This window comes from Python bivittatus, unplaced genomic scaffold (genome assembly GCF_059951505.1).
Source record: "Python bivittatus isolate LINGU-HERP-01145 unplaced genomic scaffold, Pbiv_v1 ctg000020_np1212, whole genome shotgun sequence".
Taxonomy (NCBI): Eukaryota; Metazoa; Chordata; class Lepidosauria; order Squamata; family Pythonidae; genus Python; species Python bivittatus.
The window spans coordinates 14,043,513-14,059,079 of NW_028277030.1; the positions used below are offsets into that span (position 1 = coordinate 14,043,513).

The following is a 15,567-nucleotide window of genomic DNA, read 5'->3' on the forward strand; positions in this document are numbered from 1 at the left end:
CCAAATATTGTTCCCACTTTATGCTTACACGTGTTCTCGGAATGCCTGCGTAGGGCTTGTGCTGTCCTCAGATCTAGACATGGTCTGAAACATTACAATTGAAATTGGGGGAAAGCGCTTATACTCACCCTCCCTTAAAAATGTCCCAGTTGAAAAATGTAAGCTGAATACGTAAACAGCTCAAAATCAGTCTGTGATTTTCCATCAAGTATACTGAATGCTTTTCAGCATAAAATAACCCAGCTGCAATTTGTAAGATAATCTTCAAGATGTTTTACCTATGACCGATAGGATATGTTTGTTGCCTCCGTGATGGTGTAAATGAAACTGAATTAGTGATAGTTAGAGGATCAGCCTAAAGTATGGACATTTACTTTCCCACCCAAGTATAAATATTCTTTGCTCAGAAGTAAACAGGCGTTGCTTTTGAAAGTCTTGGTGCCCTTTGGCTCCATTTCTTTATTCAGCCCAGAGGGGCTCCCCATCAGCCTAAGAGGCTCCCCTTTCTCAATGCGCTCAAAGATCTGATTTTGCCATGGAGGAAGAGACAAAGACTGGAACCAGATGGCTTCATATTCCTCCTTATATGTAGGTAAGAAGCAACAGGGTTCTCAGGGCACAGAGAAGCACAAATCCTATGTCTGAATGGGAAGTGTGCATAGGAGAGATGTGTATGGATTCCTATGAATACACTGTGTCTGGAGTATACATGTAAGAGAGTATGGGTTGTGAGAAGAGAAGTTCTCCCATCTTTAGCTCTGTCCCCACCCGCTGTCATGAAGCCTGAGCTTGCCCAGTCCTGCTAAACACATTTAATGGACACTGTCCTATAAATGGGCATGCACTGCTCCAAGTCAGGGATCATCTTCCTATCTTTGCATGCTTAGAGAAAACCAGGCAGACATTCCTCATTTCACAGAGCTCTGCAATCAAAGCAGTAAACACTTGGTAGACAAAATTGTGTGTTTCTCAGTCATACAAAGCAGGATGAACAGCTGAGGACTGCAGACCTTCAGGAGTCATCTGTAGGGAGCTCTATGGCATTGATGGTTGAGGTTTAATCAAAATGGTGGGGCTATGCAGTCTCTCACTTTATGGCATCTTGGCCTCTCACCCCCCCCCCCCAATTTGCTTATTCTGACAATCTTTTCATTCTCTGCTTTTGTCTCTCTCCATTGCCATGCAGAGGAATAGATCTAAACCTAACTAGGTCTAAACTTAACAGAGGGCTGTTAAAATTAGGCCCAAGCCTACAGATTGTCCAGAATGCTCTTTCTGATATTTTCTTTTTTGTACAGTATTTAATTAATTAATCTGTTAGCTTTCATACTATTTAAAATCTTTATAAAGATGTGGGAATTCTGCCTTAGGGTCCTTTGAACACCTGGCCTAAGAAAGAGTTTTGTTTAATTTGGAAGTTTGCATACTGAGTTTTGAAGAGCAAATTGTTTTGTTCTAAAAATGGGGGCATTCTCTCATTTGCTTTATGACTTTTATTTGTGGAACCAGGGTTATTTTTAAGATTGGTTTCAGCCCACATATTACAAATTCCCATTGCTTTCATTAAGGGCTATTTTCTGAAATGTTAGTCACCAGGCCAATATTTTGGCAGGCGTATAATTGCAAACAGATGTTTGCAGAAAACTCTTCCTTAAATGCTGTCATTAGGGTTGGATTCATTAGATGCCCTCCTTAATCACTGTTTGAACATTATAGGACCTTCCTGGAAGAACTGATCAAAGTGTTTGCAACTTTTACATAAGCAGCATGTTGCTGGGAGGTGAAATGTTAATCTTATTGGTGGGCTTTTCATGAACTGACTTGCATTAGATGATGAACCATTCCCACTTGGGTGCCATTGGGAGTCTCTAACTGCTTATGCTCCAATTGGGCATGGTCTACTCTCCATACCATTTTTATGGGTGCAGGGTCCTTGTGACCTCAAGCTCTTGTGACCTCAAGCTCAAAGATGGGAGAACTGCTGCATCTGCCAGGCCAGCTTTGTCTCCGTGGGCTCCCTTCAGTCATTCATCTCAGTAAGTTTGCATGTGCAGGTGAGAGAAGGAAAGACCAACAAGTTCTCAGGAGCCCCATCCAACTAGACGGTTTGTTACAGAAGAAGTAGGTGTGTATTTGGAAGGTCCCAAGTTCAGTTTCTTTTATGATACCAGGTAATGGGCAAGACCTTTCCCAACCCCTGGAAAATCTCTTCCAGCCAAAGCTGACCCTGCTTTGTTAGACAGGATAATGGTATTAGGCAACTTCATATGTCCCAAGTATGAGTGGCCAATCTGTTTGCTCTGACATAACTTCATGTGCAGGAAAATTTAAATACATTTTGTACACCATTTTCTGTAATACATACATTTTTGCAAGTATTTCCACCTAACATACTGTATGCCTTCTTCTATGCTATTTTTGTGCTCATTTTTTGCTCAAAGAGGATCACAAGATTCAGCCAAGTGCAAAACTAAATGCTGACTGTGTTCCAGTTTATGTAGCAGCTAATGCTGTCTAAAATAAGTCTGAAGTTAGGATATTTTTCTGCCATGTGAATGTGGCTCAAGCAAATACCTAGTAAGACTTAATTGAGTAATCCTAACTGGTGGAAGTTCAACTTCATATAATAATTGATGGAAATCCCAGTCCACACCCTTAATTAATTATATTTGAATCAGATGACCATGTAATCCTTTCTAAGTGAATCTGAACTGGGAGTGGAGGATGAGTAGAGGATGGTATAGAACAGGACAGGAAAAGAGAGTCAGTTTTTGCAGATTTTATGGAAATTCCCTCCCTCCCTTGGGGACTATGTGACACAGGGAGAGAGGGATACGATCTAGGCCATTCTTAAGAGAAGGACTTAGAATCAAGTAAGTCTAAAGTTGCCTGTACCCAACTCCAAGAATGGCCCATTTGGATGTCTTCTGGAAGTGGGAACATGTTTTTATGGAGCTGCATTCTGTCCCCATCTTGGAGACATCCTAGGCAGGCATAGCTCCCCTTCTATTAGTGGACTTTCTTTCCACTGGTAGAAGGATAGCTCTGTTAGACAGTCATCCAAAAAGATTAGAACCATTCTGTAAGCTTTAATCTAAGAATGTGATGGAATATATCTACGAAGTGGAGGGGGGGGGATGTGGTGAATTTCAATAGAGAGCAAGGTTCTCAGGAAGGAGGGGGCACATTCTAGGAAGGGCAGAGAGACAAGAGACAGCACAGTCCAGAGCAGGAGCGTGGGAAGCATAAGAGATTTAGAATAGCCACTCCCAGGGTATATCCACTAGTTGCAGTAGCACAGATTTAGTCTGGCAAGATTCTGTCTATATGGTGTAAGCAATAAAACAACTGAATTTGGATGAACTGTTTCCCTGTTGTTCTTGGACTGAGCTTGACAAAGAAGGACCTTATCCTCAGAAGGTAAATGAAGACCTGCTTTCAAAAATGTATATGTCTTCTGCAGAGTTCCCTAAATATTATTAGTGTACATGAACATATATCTTTTTACATCTTTCTTTCACCATCTTCTGTATGCTTATGAGTATATAAATAGGCTTTGTGAAAACAGTAATAATGCACTTCCAGTCTGTAAAATATCAGGAAAAAAAAAGTTGGTTGAGTTATTTAGTTTTTGCTATTTGTTTTGAAACTTTCAAAATATTTTTAGTTAATATTATCTTTTGTAATAATGTTTTGGGAAAAATATCCCCAGCAGTAATCATATGGCAACATTTCTTTTCCTATATTGCCTGCCAAATTCCAGAATGAATGAAGAACAGATTGCTACTGTGTGTCTGTCTGTCCTAAGAGCATTGTCCTACCTTCACAATCAAGGAGTTATTCACAGGGATATAAAGAGTGACTCTATACTCCTCACTAGTGATGGGCGAGTAAGTATTTGTCATTTTCCTGGGCCTTGTTTTTTTTTTAATTGGGACCATAAAAAAATGGATTGGGATTTTAATTGGGATGACAAAAAATGGATAATGAACAAACTTAACATGACTACAAAGAGCTGGGTGGAAATCATCTCTCAAAATATCAGCCAGAATTGACACTGATCCCACGCACAAAGAGAAAGCCATTCAGTATGCAATGGATTATATTCATTTACTGGGTTAGCATTCAAGAGGTCCCTGTGGCTTTTGTGGAAGGGTTGGGCCAGTAAAAGACACCTGAAAAGCATCAACAGAACATCACCTGCAGTAGTTTGACTTTCAAGCCTCCTCTACTGATTGCTGGAGAAAAGTTAACATGAAATGTTTTAGAAGAAATTATAAAACTACAGTATAGACTCAAGAACTTCTATAGATTTTGAAGTTGTTCACACAGTTGTTCACACTCACACAGCTTTCATGAGTGTGAGTTTGTGAATTGAGTCACTAAACTTCCTACACTTGGAAGTTAGGAAATGAGTTATTGGGTCATCACATGTTTGAAGGCGATTTTTTTTCATCGCCTCTGTAACCACCTCCAGGCAATTATCCATGTAAACAATGAAAAAGCATTGTATTATTGGTAGGATTAAGATCAACACAATCTACAGCAAACACATTTCAGTTTACCTTGATCCAAAGCATGGAAAGATAAATGTATACAATGGTATGTCTCACACATGCAAGCAAACAGATATAGATTCGCCATTTCAGTGACTGTGTAAAGGAACCGTTTGGAACACCAGGCTAGACTCTTAAGTATTTCAGAAAAAATGAAATTTGCTCATAGTTCTACACAACAACATAAGGTTCTGCAGGTATTTCTGACATTTCAAACATGTATTTGCTTAGTAATTAAAAATGATTATTACCTAATTAAAAAGGATTAACTCTATTATCTAATAGCTTTTTAACATGCTACAAAAATATAAACTTAATAGAATCCAAATGTATTAAATAAATGCAACACTTCCCTGATAGGAATTTAAATTTGGGAAATTGCAGTCTCCTTTGGGAAATTGCAGTCTCATGTTAGCATGAATGGCTATGGAAGGCTAGTCAACAAATCTAGTGACAGATCTACAGTCATAAAGATAGCAGTGGCCCTTCTCTGACCGTTTAGGCTAGGAAAACTGATGCCCAAGATGTGGTGATGGCATTAGCCTTCAACAGAGCACAATTCTCATCAAATACTGTAGTTCTTTTTCTGCACGGAGAGCAATGATGCTGTGTACAGTTAGCTTTGCCAAAATTCAGCTGACTTCAGTAAAATGTTAACAACCTACAGAGGCGAATAACAACCTGTCCATAAAATGTATACCACTTGCCTGCAGGCTTCATCATTTACCAAGAGACACGGAGGAAAAAATTGCTCAGCCTGAATTTATACCCGAACTGATCCGATTCATACCTCTGGCCAAATCAATCTGTGAATCAAAATCCTAAAATCGACACTTTTTCGAATGTTGCACTGGGGCCTCAACTAAAAAAAAACACAAATGTGCTTATCACAGAGTAGCCTGTACAGAAAAGTATATTTTAGGGAAAAGGACACAGGGAAACAAATGACGTTAAGAAACACTGAGTGTGTAAAAACTAAGAAAAATCAAGACAAAGACACACAAATTAAGAGACATGCTTATAAACATGCGTGCACGTTTTCATACAGACTTCATTATTTTTGCAACATTTGCTAAGTGTTGCCGAAATGTACTGAAACCAGTGCCCCGCCAAAGAAAATAATGCAATAAAATAAAATAGAAACTGAGTGAAATCAAAATGGACAGATTCATCTATCCTGATTTGCAAATTGCTTATATTCAGGGGGGATATTAGACCTGCTTCAAAAAGAAGAGAATATCAGGACCATCATTTTGAATGCTTTTTGGCTTGTTTCTCCTGATCTTTGCTTAATAATATGCATACAATGCCTCATTATGCTCATTGTCTGCGGTGCTCATTTTGTCATGAACAGTTGTATAATCATCTGATTCTCCCGCCCCCTCCTCTCTAAAGCCATCTTTTATATATTTCAAGATGCAGAAAATGGGCAAAAGCTTCCTCTGCTCCCCCATAAAGGGAAATTGATCTGGCATTCGAAAATATCCATTGTTTTGTCTCCCTTTCATGATATAAAAAGAACCTTTGTTTATGCCATGGTTGGCCGGGCTATGGTTTTATAAATAGTAACAATCATTTCTAATTTTTATTTGACTGATGTTGAATTAAGAAGCAGGAAAGAAAGATGAGAGGTCCTTGATGAAAAATAATGCCAAAATAAGATAAACAGGGCCACAAGTAAAATGTGAGCCACCATCATGCACACGTTTAGAAAGCTTCCTTATTAATTATTTTGATAGCTCCCTATTCTGGATCTCCAACTGCATCCTGACGTGATAGATGAGCTGCTAATGTGATCCAATCCACTTCAGTCCCAGGACTCAAGGCTTAATCGTTAGCCCATGATTATTTTGCTGCAGGCACAGGAAGGGGTCTTGATGTATGTTAGGACAATTGTTTTTGCCATGAGTTGATAAAGAGAACGTTTTGATCAGGTACATTGTGGTTCCACTAAGCAAATGTGTAACATTGATTAGTGCAATTTAAAGCCCTCCCCTCCCCCTTCCTCCCAACAAAGAATACAAGATATTGAAGAAATCCCGCATATACTTTTATATTGCTACTTAGAGACAGTTGAGTTCTTATCCTCTTGATTTTATTACTATAAACTCTTGAGAGTTGGTTGAAGCTAGTACCAGGTAAAACAAATAAACAACTATTTATTCAGTTTTGTTCTAATGCAAATTTACTTAATTCATGTTTCTTGACTCAATTTGCAAACCAAAAGGCAGTTATAAGGTGATCTTAGCATTTTCCTGAATTTTGTGAGACAGTTCTACTATCAGAACTACTAATTCTAGGAACAAGCAATTTAAAGAACTTATGCGTGAAGAGGGGCAGCAGACAACATCCCAGTCAAAATCATTCTTTCCACAAACTAGAGAAAAAGGAAAGGTCCCTTGATAAGAGAAAATGAGAGGTGTGCAAGACAATGCTTTTTTTGTGATCAGCTGACAAACAATGAAGTTTATCATCAGCCAGAAATTATTGAAATCATAGAAAATGAGCTGTTGATATAACTGTTTATAATTTCAAGTAGAGATTTGTGATTAATTGGGTGGGGAACCTACTCCCCAACAACCTTCATAAACTTCATCTAATTCCATTTGGCCCTTAATAGTATACAGCTCTTTGGATATCTCACTACTTTTGTTCCCTGAAATATTCTTCTGGCAACTGCTTCCTATTCTGCTTGGTGGAGGTACCACAGAGAGAGGAGGAAAGAGTGCTCTTTCCCACATTGAAAATTCCTCCAAGTTGATACTTTTGCTCCATCCATTACCAATGGCAGATGTATCTACCATTGGCCAAAGACTCCAACTGATATAAAGTTTCTGCCCTACATTGGAAAAAGGCTCCCCATTTGAATATATTGTACAGTCCAAATTATGGACATCTGGTCAACGAATGTGAATAATACTGCCCGCTTGATTAATTTTGCAATGCATTATGTATTATGATTTGTTCAGATAAAACTGTCAGATTTTGGATTCTGTGCCCAAGTTTCAAAAGATGTTCCAAAAAGGAAATCGCTTGTTGGAACCCCATATTGGATGGCACCTGAAGTGATTTCAAGACTGCCTTATGGAACTGAGGTGAGTAAAGTGACAATCTCGCTCCATTCAGCAACATAGTTTTTGGGTTTTTTTAATTTGGAAAACAATTATCTCCTTTTAAATATTTATTTATTTAAAGCATTTCAACTTAAATGTCATATTTCTTCCAGTCTGGATTCAGACTGGGATATAGTACTGAGATGGATATGATTACTCAATGACCCTTGGTAGGCTCAAGATGGAGGAAGTGCATCCCTCCTGGCCCTCTTTGACCTCTTGGTGACCTTCAATGCCATCAACCATGGTATCTTTCTGGATTGGCTCAGGGGGCTTCCTCCCTCCAGGGCTGGCTCCAGTCAGTGTTGTTTGGGAGGGATTGGTCCAGAACTGCTTTGCGGGGTGCCTCAGGGCTCTACCCTCTCCTTGCCTGTTTTAAGCATCTACCTGAAGCCACTGGGGAAGGTCATCTATCAACTTGGGGTATAGTATCTTCACTATATTGATGATACTCAGTTATGTATCTCTGCCACTGGCCAATCAAGTGAGGCTGTCAAGGTTCTGTCCCAATGTCTGGAAGTTGTGGAGATCTGGATGGGGAACAGCAGGCTTTTGTTCAACCCTACCAACACCAAGTGGCTGTAGGTTTTGGGTCCCCTGGATCCTGGGACTGGAGATGTTCTGGACAAGGTTGCACTATCCCAATCAGACCCACTATGCGATTTGGGGGTCATCTCCTAGCTGGATTACTGAAATGGGACTGCTTTTGAAGACCATCTGGAAGTTACAGTTAGTCCAGAATGCAGGGACACAGATGTTATCTAACATATAACATTACTACTCCACAAGAAAGGCAGTGAAAACCTGACTCTTTCCTTGGGCATAGGTCAGGATGATTGGAGTTCCTGTCCAAAGAAGTACAACAAATTTGAGCATTGGCAATTAATAATTTCTTCTTGTTTTTTGCTAGTAATTGTTAATTTTGTGTTTTGGTTTATTGTACACCATCCAGAATCATATTGTTTGAACTGAGTAGCCATATAAATGCTACAAATAAATAAAAAAAAAGAAAAGAAAAAGTGTCTTGTTTCCATAGCACTGATAAAAAGTAAGGTTGTCCCTCTGTTCACACAATACACTTAACTTGGTTACTGAATTAATCATTTCCTAGCTTCATACAATACATTGAACCATAAATAAACAAGGTGGCTTGATTTGCACATACACATTTATGCACACAAACCCTAAACATCATGCTCACCAGGTTTACTTAGCTTGATGTATGAATGCATTTGCTAGGTCTTTAAGTGACTACGGTCTGCATGTTGTATGAACACAGTCACTATCTGAACATCATGCAAAAGAAGAAAGGGAGCATGAGAGAAGCAGTGACTCAAGCAAATAGCTCTCAAAACTGCACAGCAGTTCTTAAAATGAACAACTGAAATGATAACCCTCAGAGAAAGAAAAAGCTGAATATCCTGGTTTTCTAGGATAGGAAGTGGCTCTCTGCTGCAACTTGATGTAATGTCTGCTTTCAGGTGATTGTTGAAGGAGGGCAGAATCTGGTAGAGATTATTATTTATAAGAACAGTTGTAGTGAGCCCATTTCCATTTTTTTCTGTGCTACATTTTTGGGCCCCTTCTGAGTCCTCAAAACAGCTGATGTAATTAGTCCTTATGAATAGTTTCGGGATGTCAGGGCTCATTTCAGGCTTGCCACAAAGAGAGTATTGTGTGAACTCATGATCTGTGCCATCACTTCAGTGTTCCACAACTGTGATCACCGATACATGAAATTCATTGCAAAAGAGACTCATAGACTATTATTTTCCATTGTATTTTATACTGTATCCGCTGGGAATAGTGCCTACATTAAAAAATAGAAATTGCAAGTGCCTATAATTAACTTCAACTTTAGTTTCATGTGGTATTTTACATACAACTAACTCTAGATCTGACCCACTCTCAGTAAGAGCAGCATACAGAAAGCAATTAATCATACTCTCCATGGTTCATTGAGAGTTGTCCATCACTGCTGTTCTCATTAAATAATTTGTATGGTAGTTTGATTTGATGGGGAGGGTTGAGTTCTTGAATTCCTTTGTTGATGCACTTTATGAAGATCCCAGTATTGTTGGGCTGAACATAATTTGAAAAACCTCTTCTAAATCCTTTGTGGTGAGTCATTAGTTCTTTAGAACAGCCAGGCTGCCCTAAGAGGTGCAGCCAATGAAATATTCTAATTAGTAGGGCTCTCTGACTTGGGCTGCAAACGTACCTAACTTCTAGGTAGCAGCAAGGAGTTACTATTTTCTGTATCGAATGATTGCCTGGATCTTTGCAGCTGAAATCTGGGGGTCCTGCTAATTATGCTCCATCTAAACTGGTGTTGGTCTCTGTTACCAGAGAACGACTTCCAACACCAATCACGTGGACTTTTGAGAGGTGAGGATAATTAGTAACAGGGTAAGTTTATTTTTATAGTAAAACTCACCCAAACAGGATTTTTGAGATAATGTATTAGTAGAAAATGCTTATAGATGAAAAACAGGGCAGTGTTACCTACTGAAATTAAGTGTGCGGCCAACTTGAAATTAGATGTGCGTCACCAGCTCCTCAGGACAAAGCCCTGCAATGCCAACCATAAATGACCTCTTTTTAAAGAAAATGAATAGGGCAAAGTGATAAGGAGGATTAAGCATCTATAAAAGGTAAATTTCATGCAGCTTCTTTGCACTGTAATCAGATCTATCTTGCAGGTGGACATCTGGTCTCTTGGCATCATGGTGATAGAAATGATAGACGGGGAGCCACCTTATTTCAATGAGCCACCTCTCCAGGCCATGCGCAGAATCCGAGACAACGTACCACCAAGAGTGAAGGATCTACACAAGGTGGGAATGCTCATGTTTCCTTTGAGTCTTGCGCTCATCATTCTCCTGCAGTGTCTTAGTAGCCTGAAATAAATGGGGATAACCTGAGGCCCCAGAACTGCACATAACCCCAAACTCACTGTTTATATTCCAAGAAGTACATCAACATGTAGACAACCAGGAAGACTGTTTCAAGCAAACAGGATGAGATGGTGCAAGTTTTCTTTCTGCCCATACACAAGATTATTAGCCCATTTAGCTGTCTAAGGATAGGCTTAAACTCACTGAACACTCTTAGATTGTGACTTTAATCTCTGCATTAATTTATATTTCAATAGGTTGTCTGCATTTGTAGAGTGTTCTAAGTAGGAACAGTTTATATACTTGAATTTCTCCTTCCATTTAGCCATCACTCTTCCTTAACATGTTCTAAAAAAGTGAACCATGTAGCATTCAATTCTGTGTTAGCCATGCAAAACAGAAGATACAGTTCTCGCTCATATTCCCAGTTGTCCTAGCATTTACTGATAGAGAAGACAAATAATTTTTTATACATAAAATTGCATCATCCCTGATAAATATGAGTGCATGAATAACCCTTCTTTTTTCCCCATAGTATATTTTAAATTAATAGCAAATCCCCAAGTGGGGTACAATTAAATAATCAAACCTTACAAAAATTCAGAAGTTAAAGTGAAAAATCTAAGAAATATAAATCACAAAAGGTAGTAAACTGTAAAGTAGCAAGAACAGCCACAGCCACAACAGAAACACACTCATTGATACTGCAGCATAAATTCAATTCAGAGCTTGGGCAAACAGGTAGGCCTCCAGTTGAGGCCAGCTGAAGCTCAATTTCTCTTTGTCTTTCTCTCCATGTAAATCATTGTCATGGTGTTTCTGTGATTGTTTGAGAGCAAGTGAACGTAGGTTAAACGAAAGAACTTTGAAAGCTGCCTTTGGTCTGCAAGCCACAACCTTCTGATGCATGCTTTAGATCTTAGTAGCCTCACAGTGTCATTTGGCTTTTCCTAGGTTTCATCAGTTCTCCGTGGATTTTTAGACTTGATGCTGGTGAGGGAGCCTTCGCAGAGAGGAACAGCACAAGAACTCCTGAGACACCCATTTCTGAAACTCGCTGGGCCTCCTTCTTGCATAGTGCCTCTCATGAGGCAGTACCGGCACCACTAAATTCAGCTGCTTTTGTTTATTTGTTTGTTTTCTGGGAAACAAGCGAAGCAATGAAGTTGGGTGGTAACTGCCAAATCAGCAGCAAGCAGTAGTGCGCACAGCCAGTGAGAAATAAATGTACTGCTGCTGACATGGCTCGGCACATCGTGAAGGAGACACAGTGAAGATGTATCTGGGCTTGGAAATCTGACATGTCGACCGTTAGTACTCCAGGGTAGAAAGCACCTTCCACGCTCGGTTAGGGCTTTTCAGCCTAAGTCAGAGCAAAAGGGTTTGGGGTCAGGCAGGAGGAACCATTACCCCAATGGAAGGCCAGACTTTTATTTCAAATCAAAGTAGAACAGCACTTCTGCTTCAGAAGAGACACTTTTTTTCTGAATTTAAAAAACAAAACCCAAGAAGCACTTTTTATCTCGGTTATAGCAGTGTGATGTATTTTGAAATGAATTTGTAATTTTCTGTACATTGCTTTTGATAATTTACGTACTTTGCTGTCATAGTGCTAGTGGAGGTGATGGGTATTACTTAGCAAGTATTAGAGTGAGATCTTTCCTACTTTTTTATCTCTTTTGAAGAGAAAGAAACATACATGCACACACACACACACGTGCAACTCAGAAGGTTGATAAAAACTATTCATCTGTGCCAGGCAAACATGGCTTCATTTTGCAAATGTTCAAATTGCTGGCCAATGCTGTATCCCTCACTCCATTCCCCCCAGAAAGTTTCAAGATTCCAGTGTTATTTTGAAGTGATAAGCACCTGGAAAAATCTATTGTGCTTATGGGAAAGGCTGTTCCACAGTTCTGTATTAATTGGATGAAAGTGTCACCTCTTTTGTGGTGGTAAGCATATGATCAGCTAAGAAGAGCAGAGAAGAAATCTGCTGATCAAGAGGAAATTCTGCTGGTCACCAATAACGATGACATTTCTGACCGTGCAAATTGGATTTGAACTTAATAGGCAGTCGCAACATGCTTAACCAGGTCAGTGAAAGATCTAGCAGTTGTATTCATGCTTGTTAAGCTTGCTGGCATTAACCTTTGTTAATTTCTTTGTGAATTAGTTAGGTGACACCAACCCACTTGATTAGATTATGGATCCATATACTGTGTAAATTCAAAAAGGGGTTCATTCATGAACAAGGTTATGTGTGTTGTGTTAGTGCAGCCTATACAAAGTGACTTGTCCCATATCTTATCCCTATCAAAACTTATGGGGATTTGTATTCCAGCAATGGACACAGCCAAAGCCAACACTGGATGGTGCCAGATCCAAAATGAGAACAGTTTGCAAAGCAGACCAATGTCTGTGTGGTGCTAGATTGGGTGGCTTACTGCGCATGACTTCAGCTGAGTGGTTATGCTCACATCTGAATTCCAATAGCCTTTCATTGTCCCGTGTTTTTGAGCAGCCACGTGATTCATCATGCATCTGGGTGCCCACCCTGGAACTGGGGCAGAGCACTAAGAGCCCCATTCCTGCTGTCCGCAAGCAGTGGCTTCATTGCCTGTCATGGGCAATGATGCAGTTGGCCCTGTGTTGCTGCAGCTCTTCATTGTGCCATCCCACCACCCAAGTGGAGTGCCTGGGACTACTAGTCTTTCTTTCCCTCTCCTAGATTCTCTCCTGCCCCTTGTCCTGATGGACTAACATCACGCCCTGTGACCCAAGGTCACTGAAGCAAACACAGCTGCCATTGCATACTGAAAGCCGGTATGTTCATCCATCTCCCGGGGGGCTGGAATCTCTAAAGGGCGACATTCCAAAGAGCTGCTGCCTGTCATGCTGGCCTGCCTTGAGACCCAGCTTCTCATATCCTTGGAGGCTTCGCATCCTTCCCGGTTTAGGCTACTGAATGAAGAAGCTGTATGGCACAGAGCAGACTTTCATCATCATGTTGCATCACCCGCACTGCCTAGCATCATGAACTGCCCACAAGTTGGGACTACCTAAGCTGGAGTTTAGCAGCCACAATAGTTCAGCACAAAGAGAAGCAGAAGCTTGGGGTTGCGCACAAAATAACCGACACCACAGTTTTGAGTCCCACGTCTTCTTTTCTAGCTTCACGTCTGACAGACACTCACTCAAGGCACCTGTGGACAAAAGGATTTCTGCTTAGTCTTAGGTAGCAACATGGATATTGCTTCATTTGACTCTGTGCCAACTCCAATGCCTCCCGTTTGTCTTCATTATTTTTATTCAGGCTTTAGAAGTCAACCACTAAGTGGGCGTTTTCTGAGTTTAAATCAAAGTGTTGTAAAATTTGGTTAATGTGTTTTGCCATACAGGAGAAAAAGCTGTCTAAACCGTTTTGAGATGTTAATTCAGCAATGGCAACTATAATTAATCTTACGTTGCTTGTTCGGTAGATTTGCATGTTTACCATAGACCTATAGAGATTTGCCTTTATAAGTGCTCCATAATTATTTCAGTCAGTGGGGGGTTATTTATTTATTCCTTATGTATAACATGAAAGCCATGTCTTTTCTAACCTGGGTTTTAGCTTTTTTGTTTTTGGGTTATTTTCACCTGATTTCACTTGAAGAAAATTGTCTGATCCTAAGTCTGATGTCTCTGGATAGAGCATTGTGCATTGTGGCGGGCTTTCATTTCATCAATCAATTGGTTGATACCTATTGTAATAAAAGAGAAGCCAACCCAAAAGTCAGGAAGCTGCTGGTTTGTGAATGAGTTGTTAATGAGAAATATACTCTTTTTCCATTCTGTATATAGCTTTTTTTTTTTTTTTAATCCACGTTAGAACCCCACATTGCATTGCTGATGCAGCACCTTTCTATGAATGTTCATTTGGTCCTATGCCCTGTCTTTAGAAATACATAGAATTAAGACATTAGTACATCTACACAACATTTTGGTTGCCGGGGTCATCTTTGGATGGGAGGAAGCAAAGGAAGTGCGGTCAAAATGCAAACGTGAGTAGCACTGCATGGTACAATGGACAGGATGGGGGGTTTCCTTTTGGGGGTGGGGTCCTGTTTCAAGAGGGAAGCCATTTTAGGGCTTACACAGTTATCATTTCTTTCCCATTAGAAAATGGTGTGAATCCATAGCATCTTTATATATACACACAGGTAGTTCTTGCTTAACGACCATTAATTTAGCAACTATTCAAATTTACGATGGTCCTAAAAAGTGACGGACGACCGGTACCCAAAGTCTGACCATCACAATGCCCCTGCAGTCATGTGATCACAATATAGCCGCTTGGCAACCAGCTAAGTCTGATTTAATGTAATGTTAAATAGTTAATTGTTCCTCAAGTATTTAGTGTAATTTATTTTCATGTATTCATTAGCAAATCTAGAAGGGCTCTGGACTTCTGTTGCCCGGATTGAGAGGGGCATACGGCATTGAAGCCATGAAATTATGCATCCACATGCTAAGCTTATGTCTACTGTAAGTGGAATGCAAAAGTTAAGATGACCACAAGATGGCAGCAAAGGCATACAAGAAAACCTAACACTTTGCTGCTATCTACTGGTCATTCAAAGCTTTGCAGGCCAGATATGGTGACTTACAAACTACAGTGGCAGATTCACATATAATACTAAGCCAACTAAGCTCTAAGGCTTTGTGCCTTAAATCAGGGGGTCAAGGAGAGCCACACTACTGTGTGGTGGCTGCATTCCAAGATTTCAGATAGGGTTATTTTCTTTTCCTAGCACAGGTGGAGCTGGGCCTTTTAATGCTGCTCTGAGCTACTTCAAGGTAGAAAGTATAGAGGTAGTCCTTGACTTAGAACTATTCATTTAGCGACTATTCAAAGTTACAACAGTGCTAAAGTGACTTACGATTGGTTCGTGCACTTATGACCATTGCAGTGTCCCTGTGATCAAAATTCAGGTGCTTGGCAACTGGCATGTATTT

The 15,567-nt window shown here is 40.0% G+C and overlaps 1 protein-coding gene across 4 annotated transcripts in view; it reads left to right on the plus strand.

The window, feature by feature from the left end:
* The window catches only part of PAK5 (p21 (RAC1) activated kinase 5), a 121,094-nt gene extending 106,700 nt beyond the window's left edge, over positions 1-14,394 (plus strand). For 3 of the 4 annotated variants that reach the window (XM_088134600.1, XM_088134602.1, XM_088134593.1), the window contains 4 exons: positions 3,764-3,890; positions 7,526-7,651; positions 10,372-10,506; positions 11,521-14,390. In XM_088134600.1, coding sequence (XP_087990726.1) covers positions 3,764-3,890; positions 7,526-7,651; positions 10,372-10,506; positions 11,521-11,676 — 544 coding nt within the window. In that variant the 3' untranslated portion in view covers positions 11,677-14,390. Of the gene's footprint in view, positions 1-3,763; positions 3,891-7,525; positions 7,652-10,371; positions 10,507-11,520 lie in introns of all 4 variants that reach the window. The other variant, XR_015795033.1, reaches the window with a different exon arrangement.
* The last annotated feature ends 1,173 nt before the right edge of the window (positions 14,395-15,567 follow it).